The sequence below is a fragment of the Coturnix japonica genome, chromosome 1 (genome assembly GCF_001577835.2).
Source record: "Coturnix japonica isolate 7356 chromosome 1, Coturnix japonica 2.1, whole genome shotgun sequence".
NCBI lineage: Eukaryota > Metazoa > Chordata > Aves > Galliformes > Phasianidae > Coturnix > Coturnix japonica.
The window spans coordinates 51996044-52016268 of NC_029516.1; the positions used below are offsets into that span (position 1 = coordinate 51996044).

The 20225-nt window shown below is 35.6% G+C and overlaps 1 protein-coding gene across 12 annotated transcripts in view; it reads right to left on the bottom strand.

The window, feature by feature from the left end:
- Nucleotides 1–20225, bottom strand: part of ERC1 (ELKS/RAB6-interacting/CAST family member 1) — a 274077-nt gene that overhangs the window by 189501 nt on the left and 64351 nt on the right. For 7 of the 12 annotated variants that reach the window (XM_015865493.2, XM_015865503.2, XM_015865532.2 and 4 more), the window contains exons 4-7: nt 12585–12659; nt 10479–10634; nt 8756–8839; nt 6657–6824 (exon numbers count right to left, since the gene is read on the bottom strand). In XM_015865493.2, the coding sequence (XP_015720979.1) occupies nt 6657–6824; nt 8756–8839; nt 10479–10634; nt 12585–12659 (483 nt within the window). The remainder of the gene's footprint in view (nt 1–6656; nt 6825–8755; nt 8840–10478; nt 10635–12584; nt 12660–20225) is intronic. The other 5 variants (XM_015865524.2, XM_015865513.2, XM_015865609.1 and 2 more) reach the window with 1 other exon arrangement.

Sequence of the window (20225 nt, forward strand, 5' to 3'; positions counted from 1 at the left end):
ACTGTCAAATTACAAAGGGATTCTGAAAACTAACATTGATCTGAGACTTCAGTGTACTTCAGTTTGCAATAAAACAGTTGTTATATAAAGTAGGAGACCAGATGATGAAAATAATCAGCTGTTTTTTTCCCCTCAAATTACATCCAAACCTGTACTTCTGATATTGTTCAGTCTTACGCAATACAAGTTTGGTACCTTTCCCTTCAAAGTAGAAGCCAGTACGATAACAGCAGAGGTTCTCTTACATGTAGGAAAATTGGCTCTTTCATTTGAAATGTTACTAATGTTAAGAGATTCGCATTTTCAACATTAGTACCGCATAGTCACTTTATATTATATTCCAGATTTATTGAGAGTCTTAACTCAGCCTGGACACAATGAAAGTGGTCACTTCAGATCAAAATATGGAAAGCAGATTGCTTTACAAAAGCTAAGAGTATTTTCACTTAAATAGCAGCAAATTTGTTTAAATGTAAGGTGCTTTTTTTTTTTTTTAATTTTATTTTTCCTGTAGGATGCAGCCTTGTGTTATACATAAGATGGAACAAATGACATACAACAGGGTATTGTGGGTGCATTTTGGACAAAGAAATGTACTTGGAGCTCCTATAGTCTCAGCTGCCTTTGAAAGACTGATAATTCTGTGGTATCCTCAAACTTCAAAACTGCACACTGGGAAGCTTCACCTTTTTTTTCCTCTACACTTCGCTTGCACAAATGAAACACACAGCCCATAGCACAAAAGAAATGGGAGAAGAACTCAGAGCTATCTGAATATAAATTTGATGAGAAGAAAAAGGTCACCACAGAGCACAGACTAATCGCAAAGATCATTGTGGAACATGAAATCCAACACCAGCAACCAGCTCAAGAGACCAAAAGAAACCCACTGACCCCTATCCACTTGACATTCAGACAGAGCTCAAACCTGCCAGCCTGGCTGCTAATCTTATTTGACAGTACCAGATTTGGTTCCTGTTAGCTGAAGCCATTACAGGATATCAGTCACACAAAGTAAACAGGGTGATCACTGAATTTCTTGGTCCTTCTACATAGCACAGACAAGAACTGAAAAGACGATGTGGACAACTCCAGCTAGAGAGTTTAGGTAGACACTTTGCTTATGGCATTTTGAGCAACATTTATTGCGTTGTTTTTTTTTTGTTGTTGTTGTTTTTTTTTCTTTTAACACGATATTATAATTCCACTTTATTTCAATTTACTAATGGAAAACCTGCCTCTAAGGCTCTTCATTTACAGCATGTTATGTCCACAAAAGCCTCTGTTATCTTGTTTGATTCCTTTTACACGGAGCAATAAGTTCTTGCCGCAGGGGAAAAGACCTGCCCTGTTCTACTGAGCAGCACCACAGTCCTGCTGCCACCTTGATGTCTGGAGCTTTCCCACTTACACATGCATTATTAAAAGCACGTTCCTAACCTCTCACCTAGCAAACTGTGCATGGAGTACATTTTGTAGTGATATTAGAGAAACAAGCAGTACCCAAATATGATATGTAGAATTGACAGTGGTTGTAATAAGAAGTTTAGCAGGCAGAGCTGGCTTTGTTTTCTTTAAACTAATGCAGACTTAGAGACTGATTAGATATGTCCTCCTCTGCACGTACTTAATAGTAAAGCTAATAATCATTTTCATTCATACTTGAAGGGAAACTGTAAATCTCTCTCACAGAGTCTCAGCACTTGTGTTACAAAATATTCAAGATATTCCAGATGCCTACAGTATTAAGAAAACACAGAACATCAGCAAACAGAAGTTTATCCACAAAAGCTTTCCATTTACTGATTAATTATTCTCTTTGAACTCTATATTAGCTTACGGTTTGGAGCAAATTGCATTCCTGGTTTTATTTGTGTGAGGTCCCTGCCTAGGAAACCACAGAAAACACTTTCTGGAATATTTTCAAAGGCTGGCAGGACACACAGCCATTACCTTAACACTCTTCCTGGCAGAACACTGCACTTGTTTATTCATGTCAACTCAGTTTATGTATGGCATCCTCCCACAGTGACAAGAATTGAGGGCTCTTGGAGTCAGGTGATGCCAATTTCAACAAAGTCCGCTTAAGATTTTCTCTGCACTTGGAAACAACTGGGCAAACAGCTACTGAGGTGCTGATGCCCCTTCTTCTGACTTTTGTGTCTTCGATGGCATTGTCTTAACCTAGGGTTAACCAAATTGCTTTCACAGTAATAGCGTGCCATGCCTTTATGCATGGCACCAAAGTCTCAGCACAGCTCAGGCATCTGCTAGTCCCTCACTTAACAACATGCTTGCTAACTTTGCCTACACATACCACCCAATTTCTCATGAAGCTTTAGTAAAACAAACACATTAGTTGCCACCTTCAACACAACAGCCTTCCTAGGAACAACAGGTTGCTCTTCTCATCCAGGTACCAGACATAAGATTTTTCAATTTCTTCACTGTAACAAACACGTATGAAAAATCATGTTGTGAATCACTGATCTGCCTTCACAGAATCTACCAGTAGCAGTAAATTATACTCTCTAACTGTTCCTAATCTATATAGCCATACACACAGCATAGGGGATTCTGAATTTCCAAGAAAAAACAGAACATCAATAACCTCAATAACTACCACAGTTAGCATAAGTAATGATATAATATTTAAACTACATTTATTCTTATGCCCTTTCAAACATTACCAGTTTATAGCTTAGGGACATCATTAAAATGTTCAAGAGGTCCACAGTGAGTTTCAGAATTCACTGATGAGCTTGAGATGACAGGGCTTAGGTTCCACATGTATTTTTTCTCATTTTAACCATCTCTAGCGTGCTGTAGCAATCAGGCTATTATTATGATGCTGATAATTAGCAGTAAGGTTTATGACATTGTCAGTAATGTCTAGAAAAAACAATACTTTATTCCCAAGATTGATTGATTTTTCTTTCTAGTTTCTTGAGTCACCTGCACAAACAATGTCATAACCATTTGTTTCGATCCACAAACAACACCATGCTCTGTTCAGACAGATCAGAAGGTACAATCTTCATACCATTTATCCAGAGCCTGATTTCTCTCAAGTGGCAAAACATTTATTCCATTTATTCTCTGTTGCTACCTCTACACTACTGCCAGCAAAAAGGACAGACAGAATATCAGCTGTGAAACGTGCTAAGAGCTTGCTATGGCTTCTAACAAGGCTCAGCTACTTTTAAAGCAGATGTTGAAGTGAATACAGAAATAATTAAGAAATGCACAGGAGATGATTGAAACTATGTTTAGTGCATGGGGTGAAATGGTACTTTTATGTTACTGTAAATATTGCTATGTGAAATATCAAAAACCTGGAACCACATTTAAAAAAGAATAATTTCTGTGACACCCTATTGATTCTGTGATTCTATGACTGACAAATTAGAAACCCAAACTGAGTTGTTTCCCTGATAGCATGGTCAATAGTTAAAAACAATGTGGGGTATTAAATATTTAAACACAGCCAACTCAGTTTTGTGAACTGAGAAAGTTTGCAGGTGTCGAAACAGATCTTGTTAGAGACACCCAGCTCCAACTAATGTGCTCCTCCTCAGTTTGGGAGTTACTATAGTTCTTAAATGCCAGTAAAAGCCCCAGGAAAGAAGGGCCTATAAGAGCATTCTACATTCTAATAAGACGCTCAAAGAAAACAACATTGTTCCTGATGACTTAATGTTTTTTTGTTGGTTTTTTAACTGAATATAAATGATTTTACAATATCAAATAGACCAATTACAGTATCATGTCAAGCAGTATATAAAACAGAAAACTCTCACTGATGAATCTAACAACTCATTGAAGCCACATACCAGACAGCACTGAAATAAGCAGAAGAGCTCACGTAGGCATAATGCAAACTTTATATGGAAAAATATCAAAATAAATGATTGTTTTATTTACAAAAGGATTGCACACATTTAGAGCTACTTTTCAAGTTTCCCTCACAAACCAAGAAGTTAACCACAATATCCTCCCCACCCAATAGACCTAAAAGATAAACATCCCACAAATAAGACACTATTTTTTGTAGTTCTGGTAATGGCAGGTGTCAGATCCATTTTTGATACACTCACACCAAAATGTAGGTATTTCTATGCCCACCCACAGCTCTATTAAAGAAAAAAAGAAAAAGGTTCATGAAGCCATGCACTTTTCTCTCAAAATGTTTATTTTAAAATGACTGTAAAATATCCCTCCTTTATGAAGATCTCTGCCAATATATGGCAGAAAATGTATCTCTTTCATACCTTCCAACATTCTAGAGAGCCGCTCTGGAGATAATTTAACACCAACCAGTGTCATCAAGAATACAGCAAGATCAAGCAAGATCTCATGCTCCTATCCTATTTCCAGCAAAAAGTATTCTATAGAAAGATATGCATTGCTTTAAGAAAGAATTATCTCATAGGATCCAACAAGCATCTTAATGATGCAGCTTATGACTATATTTCCAACTTATAGTTGAGAGGGTCACTTGTGGAGACTTAAAAGTAAGATGATTTAATTGGATATTCTTGACAGAAAACTCGACAAGTTTTTCAAGTATGAAAAAGATGTGATCATCTTCCAAAAAGTATATATATCTTGTTAGAATTACATAAAAATTCTCAGAAGCACAAATAGGTAACTCTAAATATTCAACTTCACTCTGATACAATGAAATACCCTGATGAATCAAAGGCACTTAGTATGTGTTTCTATGTGTTGCTACATTTCACTATGGAAAATGCACTAGACTGTATTTGAACTACTTTTCCAGAGAAAATACACCATTCACAGCTCTATAATCCACTTAAATCTATCAGAGAAGCATCGTGCTGAAACAGTTTTGTTAATGTTTTAACTCCATAGCAACTACTTACTGAAAGACAAAGACAGGAAGACAGACTGAAAATTATCTTTCCCTGTTAGTGTAGATGTGTTCCAGTTATAATATCTGGAAGGAAACAATATGAATAACCTAACAGCAAAAAGTAGAAAACCTCGCTGTCTCTCCTTTCAGGCATATTTTATTAAGAGAGACATGTCACATTTCAGAAATAGAGTGAGATGATTTGCTTTTGCAATGACAATCTCACTTGGAAGAAATCAGCAAATATTTTCAGTGATTATTTAGTTAATATCACAAATCAGAGAATAGCATAAAATGATTTTTGCATTAAAAAGAAACAGCTACCATGGCCTTCAGCTAAAGAAAAATCAAAATGTCTTCAATAGCTATCGAGAGTAAATCCCAAGGTTATCTAACAATGCCTTTTTGTTTTTAAATATTTTGTTTAAATTATGCAATGTATTTCTAGCTTTGTAAATTTGTCACAATACTGATTTAATACTTTTATATTACTTGCAATCAATTTAACAGATGAAAAGCTGCAATTCTTAAATTACTTTTTTAACCTAATATCTACTTCCACATTCGGTCATCCCAAATTATTTGCCATCTCAAACTGTCTGTTAATATAACCAATAGTTCTCATTTTCAACTTATGCTTAAACCGTAATATTACTGCCTTTGCTTCTGATCTGGAGATGATTCTGCGGATCCTCTCTGCACTGGTTCCCTAACTCAATTATGTTTAATAGCTAAATATACTCGCTCTCTCTGTAAGACTTGCTTCACTTCGTCTTCCATGGTTACACCTACACCCCTACTGCATTAAAGGAGATGTCATTTCAGTCTCTACCTAAAACTGAGAAAAATCAGAAAAGCATTCTTACATCACAAGGTATTTTCTGTGTAATTTGATTTCCACAGGTGGTTAAGGCCATGTACACTCTCACAGTCATTGAACATGACCGAAGGAAATCTGAACAAGGGTAAAAGGTTCAAATAAGTTCTCTCACATTCTCGTAACATGGAATCTTTCTACCAGTGTCAGCCACAAACTTGTGTGCTTATTTTATAGTTTGGCTTTTTGCTGGTTTAGCTGTAGCAATTCAGATATTTTTTTTTGATGCATGACTGCCATCTTTTGGGCTTCTCCTAACACTACAGTCTTCCATGGCAGAAGCCAGAAATAACCACCTTCACATGTCAAACTTGTTCTTCAAGAATGCCCAGTAGCAATAAATGCTTATGTTAAACTTATTGTCCATTTGATATACAAAAATATAGTTATGTCTTACATAATATGCAAATTTATTAATCATTTATTATAGTAGTTTTGAAAACATTTTTCCCTTTTCTTGGGATATGCAATGAAACAGGAAAACGCCCACCATTTCAGGTGTAAGCGCAGGCTTACACGCAAGAATTCCTGCACATGCTGACAGTAGTAGCAAAGCCACAGCAAGCTGCATTCGTTTTTTTCCCTCTTCTCTAGCTACAAAGTCACTGAAAATAAATCCCCCTAGCTCAGGCATTGTACTTCCAATTCAGATGTACATAGGAACAATAATGTTACTGAATTTTGTTGTGCAAATGTGTATTTATCCATAGGAGTGTGTGTGCACTTACATTTCTTAACCCTCAGTTCTTGGCCAAGAGAAACCAAGCATACAAGCAAAAAAACCAATGTGCACAGAGCAAGCAATAGCAAATCATTATGGGATTGAAACAGGAAGAGAAAAAAATTATGCTTTTTATCTCTTACTGTATGGAAAGTCAGTAAATGCACAACTGCCTGTTTTACCTCTGTCTGCAGAATGGCAGCTCTTTGCTCTTTAGCTGTAAGAGACTCTTTCAGAACTTCAATATGCTGCTTGCTGTCAGAGAACTGATTCGTGAGGGTCTCCAGCTTTGTCTGCAAGGCTAGCAACTCTGTGTCTTTGCGTGACAGCTCCTGTTTCACCTGACCAATCTGAAAAAGTAAGAAAAGATGCAGACAAGATAATCAACAATTTTTACCTTTACTACAGCAAAATAAATTCATGCAACTAGCAACATACAGAAGGATACCCTCAACTTGTCTCAGAATTTTAAAGCCTTCAGTGATCTTGAATGGAAGGCCAGCAAAAATGTGTGTCATAAGCAGATGGTACAAGGAAAAAAGGGGGGAGTGATAACATTAACAGTTAAGAAAGGTTCATTTCAACAAAATCAATCTTAATCATTGTCCAAAGTACTGACCCAAATCAGTTAGTTAGCAGGGAGTTTTTAACTTCATGAAGGAAAACTGCACCAGGAATGTACTCCTACCCTGTAGGTGTCAGAAAAGATATCTAGAGGCTTCTCTTGTATATTATACAGCAAAGACAGACATCTCTCCAAAAACTACAATTTTTCCATTTTTTAACTTCACTTTTGTGACACTAAAGAATTACAGTACACTAAGCCCAAAAGTGTTAATGTTCAATGCTTTAAATGTCATAAACCAAAAAGAAAAACTATCCAAGTCATTTTCAATTTTGGGGAACGTGTCAAGAACAAAATTAAACTGACATAAACTACAAATAATCAGAATAATTAGAAGTCTTGGGTAAACGTGCTTTTATCTTGACAACACTGTATTAGTAAAGGGCTACATTCTTCGGCAAAGACTAATAAAAGGGTATGAAAAGATTTCATCAAGGACTATAGTGTGTTCCACTGTGAAATGAAATATGGAAGAAGAGGGAGGTAGAAGGAATAAGGAGAATTAGTTTAGAGAACTGTTAGGTAGCTTACCTTTCACTTAATTCAAATATAATAGGATTTTAGTAAAAGCAAATATGCCCACAGAATGAATTCAACATTCATTTAAACAAGATACAAAAGTATTGGCGGTAGCAGGGCTATTTCTGCCATCAGCTACTGACCAATGCAGCCAGTGGTGCAGTACTCCTAGGTACAGCAGAATAACTGGGATGATGTAAACTGCTTACGGTTAGCTGTGAATATATATATTTTAATTTGATCAGAGAAACCTTAGAAACTTTAGATGACACACTTTTTCAATTACTAGGTAGCACAAATTACATATTTAAGCCACTTTGCTCCTCCTTTAAAAGGAGTATCTCTCTGCAGGATGGGCCATCTTAGAGATGTTTACCCTAACTACTAGTGTTTTGATGAAATTTCCTAATCTGAAACAAACTACGTTCCTTTACATTAAAACTCCCAGATAGTACAGCCAGGTAATCTTTTTAGAAATCTATTTCAGAGAAATAAATTCACACTGACAATGTGTTCAAGCTCTCTTTAAAGAATGTAGTGGAATACAATCCAAGCTGCAAAGGAAGTTTAGGCAGCATTAAGAGCTCACATCTCTCTTCTCCTTGTGACAACATGACCACTCAGCAAATACACTATTTTGACAGTAAAATTAGTACAAAGATAAATTCATGCTGCTAAATTGAAACAATCAGTTTTTAGGAATTGTTCAGCTTCTGACTTCCATTTTCCTGTGAAAAAAAAATGTTTGGAAGGTTCAGCACGTGATTTTGAGACATTATCAAATTACTTTTATCCTACTAGTTAAAGTAAGTCTCTTTGAAAGTCTGGCACCACAATGGATGCTGAATACTTTTAAAATGTGCTACAAAGAGGAGAATATCTTACTTCTAAGAATTAATCATACCATTAAAAAGCAAGTAAGAAAACAAATATAAACATTCAATTGAAGAGTGATGTTATGGACACCAGAACCATGTAAACCAAAGGCAGCTACAGGGCCGAGCAGGCTGTTAGTTCTATGGTTATACAAAGTTGTAAAGAAGGTAAGAGAAGAGAAAAGTTACCCCAAAAGCAAGAGAGCTAGAAAGCCCCAGTGCATGGCCACTGCACACAAAAGATAAATCTTACGGCAGAGACCTCGGCCTGGAGACCAGCCACTCTTTTTTTCAGGTCCTCCCCTTGAACCTCTTTGGCACTTAGCTCTTCCTTCAGTTGTTCTACCTGTCACGACATGGTTGTGCTTTTAAATATTTATCATTTACCATCTTCTGCTTAGCCTCTTGCAACCAAGTAACTGAAAGTGACAAAGAACTGAATAAAAGCATCAACTCCGGTCACTCATTTTCTCTTCCATTCTCCATTAAAACTTCTAAATGTTGTATGTCTCTGTGATTTGATGTAGGCTGCCAGACAAACATTTGATTATGAAACAAAAAATGCATAGTTACAGTTATGTTTATGTAGGTCAAATATTGGGCACTTCACCCAACAGTTTTCAAACTAGAATTCATGTGGAAAGGTAAACGGGAGATTTTGCAGTATAGAAGAAAAAAAATTAATGGTCAAAATACAGTAGTGGTAAGAAAAAAGAAAGAAAGAAAAACACAGATTTTGTACATTTAGAAAACAGAGCTGGACAAGATGTTCAGGCACAGTAAACAGAAGAGACCCAGAAGATAACAGAGTAGCTGATAAATATACAGGAGCAGATGGAGAGGAGAAATACAAGTATTGCTAACCACAGAAGAAGAAAGGAAAGAAAGAAGGAAAGTAAAAAGGGATAGAAAGAAGAAAACTGTCTCTCCATTCCCAGTCTGGAACTAGCAACCCTTCAGTTCCTAGAGGCAACACAGTGGGATAAAAAAAAACTAAGTGTACAAGAACGGATGTGGCTATTTTTAAAGAAACCAGTGAGTGGCAGAAGCACATACTCAGTACATGCTTCTATTTTAGGTCAAATAATACTTTTTCAAGAAACTTCCTCCAGCACTCTTTTTTGAGACAAGTAACTTCAAGCAGGACAAATCCAATAGATTAGAATTGTTCATGATGTGGAAAAATTTTCAGCTTCCTGTTTCAGAGATTTGTGCACTGCTTTTACAAAGTATGCACAGGGTAACTAAGAAAAGCAGAACTACTGAAAACATACCTACATTTACTGTACTAGATGGCCTAGATGTTGGGCTTCACTACTAAACACTTCGAGAGAAACAAAGAAGGATGCGATATATGTCTATTGTACAATTTCAGCTGTACGCTGACAATACACTAAGTCTGTATTTGTTATTTTGCCTGAGGACCAACATATCACTGGCATATTTATCCTCAGTCACAAATAGCCCCAAGTGTATAAATTAATGTTGGCACAACCACTGTCGTAGATTCTACTCACACTGTCTCCACTAGTAGAAGGGGAGTGTAATGGAAAGAAATTATACTGACTTGATGTTCTTAGTCTTGGTGTAATAAACCATAATATATTCAAGGGGTGACAAAAAGAAGCATACTTTTTTCAGTAGGCTACATTTTAAAGGATAAAACCTGTAACTATGATGGATCATCAGTGTTCTACAGATGAACACAAAATACTTCTGGAATAAAAGAAAGTTACAACTATGGCAGTAAAAGTAGAATTTGGGTCACTGTCTATTGATCCACTATATTCAAATTTGAATTTTAAATTTTTCTTAATATTTAAGTTATTTTAGTGGCTCCAGAGTAATATACAAATAAACTCTATTTGCCAGTGCTAGAATGGGAACCAAGATCCTAAGTAATTTCCTTAAGTGAATATGAAGATTTATCTCATTTCTTTGCTATAGCTCATTTTATCTTATTACTGCCACTGCTTACTCAGTACCTTATTTTTCATGAATTTGGAATGACTACGGTACACCTCCATTTGCTTCATTTCTTCTTCACGCTCCTCTGTGCTCAGAGCTCCATTTGACTTCAACATCTGAATCTCCTCTTCCAAATCCCGGAGGCCACGCTCCATGGAAGATATTTTTGAATCCTGAAAAGGATTAGAAGAGACAGATAGTGATACACAGTTAGATGTTTTGATAATATACTACAAAAGCAGTAAATGAAATAATCTGTTGGACATGTATCCATCCTTGAAATTTCCTCAAGTTCTCACATAAATCAATCTATATATCTTTGCATGGTATCTGGCTGGGTGCACAAAGACTCATTTTTCAATGTTTTTTAATACCTTCCAAGGAAAGCAAGAGATTATTACTGGAAGGAAACATGGCTAGGGGCAGGGACACAGCATACAAAGAATAAATAAAGGACTACGAGGAAAGGTTGCCTTGTAATGCTAAGTCCAGCATAAAACAGAGAAATTTAATTCTAACTGGATGAGCAGCAAAACATGACTGTAAGTATGGCAGGAAAAAAATAGTTTGTGGTAATAGTAATTTGAGTGAGGTCATAAACGGAGAACAAAAAAAGCATCTTAAGTAAGGCAGAGCTGCAACAATCTAATTCTGAGTGATAAAGTAGCAGAAATTCTTGAAGTGTTCTGGATAATACACACAAAATATAAAATATTTCCATTGCTAAAACATATACATCTGGAACAATGGAAAAGTTTACCTAACATTATTCTCGTGGTTTTAAAGAATCAATAGAAATTTTCAATCTACTTTCTTTGTTATCTCTTTAGAAGTATTATGTGTTGGAAAAGCTGAAATAGATTAATTCAGGACACAGAGCTCCATGCATACTTTTTACATGCATGTGCATTTATGAAATGCTATACTTAGGGCAGTCTTTCCTTTCCTTCATTTTTCCTATATATTTTTTTTAATCTCTGGTTTTCCAAAATATTTTATTTTTCTTGAAATACTGATTGAATTTGAAACTATCCTCCACTTTTTCACAGACAGTTTCTTCATCATATTTTTTGATAATCAAAATACAGCTGAATAAAAGCACGAAAGACCTTCAAATGTAAGTTTTTATCTAGGAGTTAACATTGTTCTATCAGACCACTATAAAGATGTAGTTTGATCTCCTGCTTAATTTTTGATGTTAAAGTTAAAATTGGTTAAAGCAGACTTTCACAACAAAAAACTACAGTGTTATGTTATAATTTACAACAGAATTCAATTTCAGCCCTCACATCATTTCCAAGAAATACCTGTGTTTCCTTTTAGATCATAAGACTGCTTATTGTTACCAGATGGTCAGTTAGTTTTCATTGCTGTGGACCATAAAGAAGAATAACAAAAGAAAGACAGTAGAAGAAAGGCTCCAGAGTAAAAAGATGAGAAATGAATACAGAAAATACTGATGGAATGGAATGAGTTGGAAAGGAAAAGGGATAGAAAACAACAACAAAAAAGGGACAGATAGAGAAGGTGGGAGAAAAGGAGGCCATGATAATGCAACAGAACAGTTTGCAAAACAGCTTCCAATTTTTAACTGCATCTGCCCAGACCTTGTGTTTGATGTACTTTATGGATGATCCAATAAGAAATACAATTACACAGTCCACTTGTAGCTGAGCTTTTGGAAAACTGCCACTGCTCCATTAGATACCTGAATTAATAGCTGAAGAATTTAATCACTAATTCATCCAGGAAAGTTAAGTTTAGGATGGCATACAGACCCCTCTCCAGTTCCTTAAGTGGATGCTGTGGTTGGAAATTGCCAACATCATTGATAGACAAAAAGCAAAAAAAAATGGCATTTCAAAGGTTGATACTTTAAAAAGAAAGCAACCCAAATAATCATAAAGACCTAACAATCCATCATATCATTCTTGTAAGTACAATGGACTCCAGACTAACTGAAAGGAATATATATACGTGCACACACATACATACATGTTGTTTGTTGTAATTATTTAATTAGGAGATTGACAGAAGAATAAGGCATTTGAAGCAGTCTATTTTTGTATGAAAACCCATTTTACAGAGAATATTCTCCCCTGCTGGCTATATGCAATGTTTACCTTCATCTCAATAACAGTTTGCAGAGCCTTTGTCTTAGCTGAGTCAGGAGCATTTTCAAACCGACGATGTATCTCCTATGTGAGAAGAAAACAAAGCAATAGTTAGCCTAAAGGTATATTGTCCCATTTATCAACTACAAACAAAACTAGTACAACCATCTCTTTGTAACATATGGCATAATTTAGAAGCTTTCTGAAGTTACCGGTTCATATATTCTGTTTTATGAACTCTTATATGAAAAGGATATACAAAAGCTCTTTCAATAGAATCACCATCTCAATGGAATAGACACAAAAGAAACTGCATATTTGACCACCCACTTCCTCAAAATAAACTGTTGAAAAGGTAGCTGAATATACTAAAATAAAGCTATCATTTGCCTGGTGATCTAAACTGTTACTATTAAGTTACCTACTGCTGGATTAATCTAAACTGTTAGTATATTCTCACAGAAGGCATACATGTCAATTATTTAACTAGGTGTGTACTGAAAACAATAATGCTGTGGTTTCAACAAGCTGTAGAGTGTAGCCAGTAACTTTTAAAACCTTTTTACCCCGTAGCAGCAATATTTAATGATGTATGAAGAAAATCTTTCTCCAATGGAGCTAGAACATAGCTTAAAGCACAGAATTGAATATCATCTTGTTTTGGAAGATTGGAGCATGCAAACAGGAGGTTAGAAATGTCCTTGGTTATTTCCATTTATGAGAATGTATAGGACTAGCATGTTTCAGAAAGCTCACAAAGAAATAAAATGGAAAAATAATAGAAAGCTAAAATAGTTTTTCCTCTCATATAAAGTAGGTACATATTTCAAACTGAACAAGTGCAAATACAGGAGAAACAATAAATATTGCCTTATTATTTTTGTCAAAATATTATCCTTACATCAACACTAACATTAAATGAAGGCACATGAATATATTTAGAACGTATTATATGACTTAGAAGTACATAAGAGTTCATGCATTCACCAAACAGTGCAATGTTGGAGAAATACTCAGATACATTACTGCTCTGAAATGGCAGTCCTGTAGTTTCTGATGAACTCTCAAGTTCATTATGACTGTGCTTGAAGTGAGCAGCAACACTTGAACAAGAAAAAAAATGACCTCTAACTATTCTTCATAAGAGACTCACACACTCCCCATGCATAGTTGGAATAATACAAGTATAGTTACATGTTGCTGGAATAATACAAGTATAGCTGTAAATAGATAGCCTAAAGGGTATCTAAGAAAAGACACACCAGCTCCGAGGCCCTCACTCAAGAGAGATAATATTGAGACTCACCACCAGAACACCACAAAGTAGCAATCCCCAGAAAGAGATGCTACCTTAGTGGTCATCAGCCCTTAAATAGGATCTAGGAGAGGTAGAGCCAAGCTCCACCCCTTCTAGGAGCACAGCTGAATTACATTCATCTGTGCTCCCACAGCTGACTTGTCGCTTGCCTCAGATGGTTAATCAGAGGTTGAGGCTGTGATCAACAGTTTCCCTTACACCCTACATCCTTCATTCCCTCCTTTGAATTCTCAAAGCCTTTTCCTGTGATTCTCAGACTGGGAGGAATAGACAAGGTAAGGAACGCAGTGGCCTTTTTTTTAAAGGTACATGTGGCTCATGTATACTCATCATTAAGTGAGATGATATTTGAGAACACCCTTTGTAATGTGCATCCTATGTATGTGCTATAATACCAAGTTCTTCTGTAATCATTATTTGGCTATGAGAGCACAAATAGAGGATATATATGTAAACATCTCAAAGAGTGCAGCTTAGCTCCTTTGAGAGAACTATCCACAGCTGAAGATACCCCAGTCACAGTTGTGGATGCTTTCAAACTTCAGGTCCACTTTAAAAAAAAAAAAGAAAAAAATACATAGAGGAAGAAAAAAGGGGTTGAGTCACCCTCGTTTCAGGATTAAAAAGTTGCTTTTACTCAGGTTTCCCAACTTTAAAATATATGCATGGGCAAAGGAGAATAACTCTGAAGACAATTCCTCACCCTTTTGAGCTTGAAAAAAAAGGATCTCATTCTGAATTACAAGAACATTCACTGAATTCAGAAAGTTATGTCTCCTTGTAACATTAGTTGAACAACCATCAAAACACTGTTACTGCAGAAGAAAATATAAACGGTTGATAATAGAACAGAAATACAAACAATTCCTCTGGACTTTTAGGAAATGAGAAATAGAAAAGAAAAAATAAAAATAATATGCCAAAAATCTGTTTTGAACAATATACTTTTTAGCAGTGCATTTGTATACTAAATGGCTTCCAGTTGTGCAGTCACCTGGGAATAAACAAGGAGCTAGTACTGTGGGAATGCAATAGGTGGAACACCAACACCCAAACAGCATGTTTCTAAAGGCATGCTGAAACAAGACTGTCTCCGTCCCACATTGCATGGTAATTTCCCAAAGAGAAAACCCTTCTTCTAAGCTTTTTCATTAGAAAAGCCTCTATCTCCACCGTCTGATGTAATGCTTAACACTTCAACAAAGGAAACGTCCTACTTCTATCATCTTTAATAACTCCACTGTGCTCTGGGTGAATTATAACCTGCTGAAAAACAACACCTCTCAACTGCACAATAAGGACATGATTTTGGAAGCATGCCTATGAATCTGAAGGGTCTGAAAACAGGGCTACAGTCACACCAAACCTCTCTAGAACAGAAATCTAAGTGTGGCTGCTGGAGGAACACTGTGCAGAAGCATCCTCTTAATTGTGAAATGTAGATTTTGCACTTATCTGTGTGGCAGAACACAGTGATATTAACATATCATCGACATTCTGGTTCTATTGCGGACACACACCTCATAAATGGTTGATAATTAGTACTTCAATCTTCATAACAGGACTCCATGTAATAATTCAATCACAGGGCAATGCCCAGATACTGTGATCAGAAAAATACAATCCTTCCAACCCATCCTTCACTCCTTGTGAGTTATCTGTTCTGATAAGCAATTAAACACTCTTCCTTTCGTCTGCATTCAAATCAAACTTATACTATAACAAGGGGTATATATTTTTAATTTTCGTATATTTTTAATATTTTACATGTCCAAGTATTTCTTTATTAAAAAAAAAAATTAAAAAAAAATAGCAAAACAGATAAAAAACCCAACAACAAAACAAAAAGAAAATAAAAAATAAGCTACTTGTGCCCACATCACCTGACATATGTGTGCTTCTCACCATTACTTACTGTTATGGTTAAAAATATACCTATGATTCTTTTTCAATTAGCCAATGGGAACACCTAGCCGCCGGTTATTATAACTGTGTTGCCAAGAAAATTGAAGAATGCTGTATTTTCAAATTTGTTCCAAGTTTTGTGTTTAATACCACGTTATTACAAGATAATGGAATAAATTATTTTACATAAACAGAAAAAAGATTTATTTGGAGTGATACCTTATTCCCCTTCTGGCACTAACGCTACCTCTACAGGTGTGTGCCAACTTCATGTGTCTGCATCTTAAGAAGGATGTTATAATGAAGAGAGTCCAAAGAATGACTGCAGGAACATAATCTATCTTCAGAATAAAATAAAAACAAAACTAATTATGGCACAACTTGCTCACAATCTTGAAAATGCCCACAGAGGCAACAAAGATTCAAAATGGATAATTCTGGCCAAGCTATGAGATTCAACAGCTAGAAACTAAAGGCTAGAAATAGTCAGAAGGTTTAAACAGTGTGGCTGTCATAACCACACCTGAGTTTAGCACTTCAACATTATCAATTTTTAATTAAGAATAGCTATTTTCCTTTGAAAACAGTCTACTTCAAACATGACAGAAGTTAAAGGTATGTACCTTTTTGCCTTGCATTTGCCAAGTAGGTCTGCAATGTAGCACTTATCTGTGAGAAACAATACCATAACTTTCTATCCAGCATAATTACATACAACTGCATATCAACTGTCCTAAGAACACTAAGTATGTGGAGTATATTTGTGATGAAGTAATTTCCATGCATCTTAAATATTTTAAAAATGGAAAATTATCTTGTTTTCTTTTTTTTTTTTTTTTTTTTTTTTTCCTGATAAAAAAGTGCCAAAATAATTGGAAATCAGATGTCAGTTAAGAATAGAGGAAGTCTTTAATACTGGGTAGTATCAGCACCACACCCAAAAACTATTAGTATATACACATGCATATTAATAAAGGAAGGAATTTAATCACAGCCTTTTCTTCCTGAATTTCATGCTCATATCATTCATGGCAACTCCCTCAGTTAGTTCTGCATCTGATTTTGCAGTGGTTTTGGAAGAAGCACAAAGGTGCACTTAAAACAAATTTTAAGGGAGTAGGTTTTATGCTTAAAAACACAACTTATCTTCCAGTCTTATCACAAGACAAGCACTTCCCAAATGCAGAGGAGAACATCATCTATTTCCTACAGAATCTACTTAATCAGACAGTATGCATCATATGGATAATAAGGAGAAAATTTTTTTGAAGTAGACTCTCTTTCGTACATAAATTTCTTCTTAAAGAATGACATAAACAATGTGATCGCAGTTAAAAACGTAGCTGATCACTCAGGAAACAACTTGTACTTTTCAATCTTAAGTGGTCTATTCGTGACTTGATATTAATTTAATATTATTTTCTCTACAGGATCTTTGCATTATTCAGTGGACAAGACACTTGTTTTTATTCTTCAATCTGTAGTCCAGGCCTAACTCGGAGAATATGATACCTTTTGTACTTAAAGCTTTGTTCCTCAGGTAGCTTTTCTGTCAACCCTTCGTTCCTAAGTTTTCCTAAGCAACCCAATACCTACTAATTACAATGAAATGCAAACGTTATAAAACAAAGAACATTTTTCATGAGCATACTTCATTATTAGCATAAAGAAGAATCGTTAAATTAAGAAGTTATTTAATGTTATAAATGGATCTATAATTCTGTACAGAGGCGAATTACACCTGACTAACTTGATTTTCCTCCACAATGAAATGGCTGACTGTGTGGGCAAGCAGTGAGTGGTAGATGTTGTGTATCTTGATTGCACTGAGGTCTTTGGCATGGCCTCCAAAGATCCTTGCAACCAAATCAGTAGCAGTTTGGATATATGGTTCATAAGGAAGATGGAAAAGTGTCCGGACTGTCAAACTCAGAGTGTAGTGATCAGCAACAGTAAGTCCAATGGATGGCTACTTACTCCCAGTAACCTTCAGAGGCCAATACTGTGGCTGATAAATCAGTGCCTCTACTAACAGTCCAAGGTATGTAATAGATTGCTCTTTCAGATGGTTTGTAGATTATGTGACATTTGCAGAAGTCACAAATTGGTTGTCAACAGTGTGTCCTGGCTGATGGCAACTGCATCCTGGGCTGTATTACTAAGACTATACACACCAGGAAAAAGCAAGGAATTATTTCACTAAATGGCTCTTGTGAGATCTCTCCTGGAGCACTGTACCCAGTTTTGGCCACCCCAGTTCAAGGAAGACACTGAAAAGCTGAGGAGAGCCCAACAGACAGTCACCAAGATGCACCCTGTTTAGGACATATGACATCAGAGGATACGATGAGAATACTGGGTTTGTTCAGCTGCAGAGAAAAGGCTTGGGGGGAATCTTAGTGCTGTCTAAAGCTATCTAATCGGACACTGCAGAGAAGATGAAGAAAAACTCTTTACAGAAGTGTGCAGCAGAAGTATGAGAGCCAACAGCAAGAGATGCTGCAGAATAAGTTCTGACTTACAAAATGGAAAAAAATAAATTAGAAGAGTGATCACACACTGGAAGAGAAGCCTGGAGAGGCTGTGGAAACTCCATTAGTGTAGAGGCCAAAATTGAGCATTGCATGCAACATTGAGGTTGCATGAAGTGACTTCTCAAGAACTCTTTCAACCTACTTGACTCTGTAATTCTGCAGAATACAAATATTTCTGCTAACTGGGACCAGACAGTGATCAAAGTATCGGAATTGTTTACATTCAGGATTTTTATGAATATTTTTCAGAAACTCATCAAAAACTATGACATTAACCTTTACTTTAGCAACCCATAAAACTGAACTAAAAAACAAACAAACAAACACCAACAGAATATGGAATAAAAATCATCTATAATACATCTGATTACTGTACAAGCTCTCTTACTAAAAATACAGTTACAGAAATTTAGAACCAATAATCATGGTAGCGCTTTCATAACCTGCTTCGCCATTTCCAATTTGTCTTACTTCCTGTATTTGTAAACATAATCAATGTAATTCCCTGAGAAATAAATCGATCATATTAATAATGAGCATAAATTTGAAAGATGTGCTGGAAATTCCACACAAATGAGTAACAGATGGTGCCTGCTGCTTTGAAGTTCAGTTACTCCTAGTTATTCATCTCCATGCTTTGCAATTCTATGACAGTTCAACCAGTGATTCCAAAATCCAACCAAGAACTCAAACATTAGGACACACAAGATTTCTTTACAAAGGCATCACATGAACTGAATACTGACCCACACATCCTCGTTCATCTCTATGATCAGATCAGCAGGAATGAAAAACAAAATCCCATAAAACTCCAGCATAAGATTAAAAATGAGAGAGACCAAACTAACTTATTAGTTCTAAGTGGTAAGTCATTATGCTCAAATCTGACAAGAGAAGTGTGAATTCCGAGAGCGAAGGAAAAGTTGATTAAAAATTGAAATCCTATTTGTTTTTATTATAATTTATAATTTAAAAATCTAATTGTAATAGAATTTCATTTACTTATGTGCTAAGAATACTTCATTCCTTTTTTCCCTTTTATTTAAGGAACAACAAGCATATATTTTCTACTTGTTTCTTAAAATTAGCTTCCAAATTTAAATGGCATTTTTCAAATTCTGCTTTTATACTTTCTGATGCTACAAAGCTTCCAGTTTTCAGATACAAAATTCCACAAATATCACCTCTGCTGAAGAAGGGTGCAGGATAAGGTTAACTCTGACAAAGAAAATGTACTTGAAGATGTAACTGGTCAATAACATTATGTAAGACATATTGACCAGCAAGATCTTCAAATTGAACAAAATATCAAAAGACATCAAGCCTTAATTATTTAAACTTATTAACTCTAGCCAGGTTTCCGTCATTGTAATTGTTTTAGATGGCTTTTAAAATCTCACTTCAAGGGGACAGAAGTACTAAAGTGAACTTAGTTACAAATTTTGCCTTGTTTAAGTACAAAAAAAAAAAACAAAAAAACACCAACAAAACAGATTTATTGAAGCTGAATTTTTGTGGGTTATTTCACATTGATGAGATCATAACTATTACACAAAAAAAAAAATACCACCAATCAGACACTCTCATAGATGACTGTAGCTCTGCTTTTTGCTACTCGCTTAAAACCTATCCATAATTAAATAATTGCTGAACAAAGCTGGAATTTTACTTAAATCATGCCATTGTAGTCCCACACTACAATGGCAACCCACTCTTAAGAATCAAGTCTTATTTAAGTTGCAAAATCCTGGAACAGGGATAGAAGTGTTCTTTGAGATCACTCTAATTGCTCTAATTAAAATTTCTAAATCCTTCTTCAAGTCTGGAGCAGAAAAGGGTAAGAATTGCAACACTTGCATGGAAAAAGAACTTCTTTGCAAAACTTGTCACACT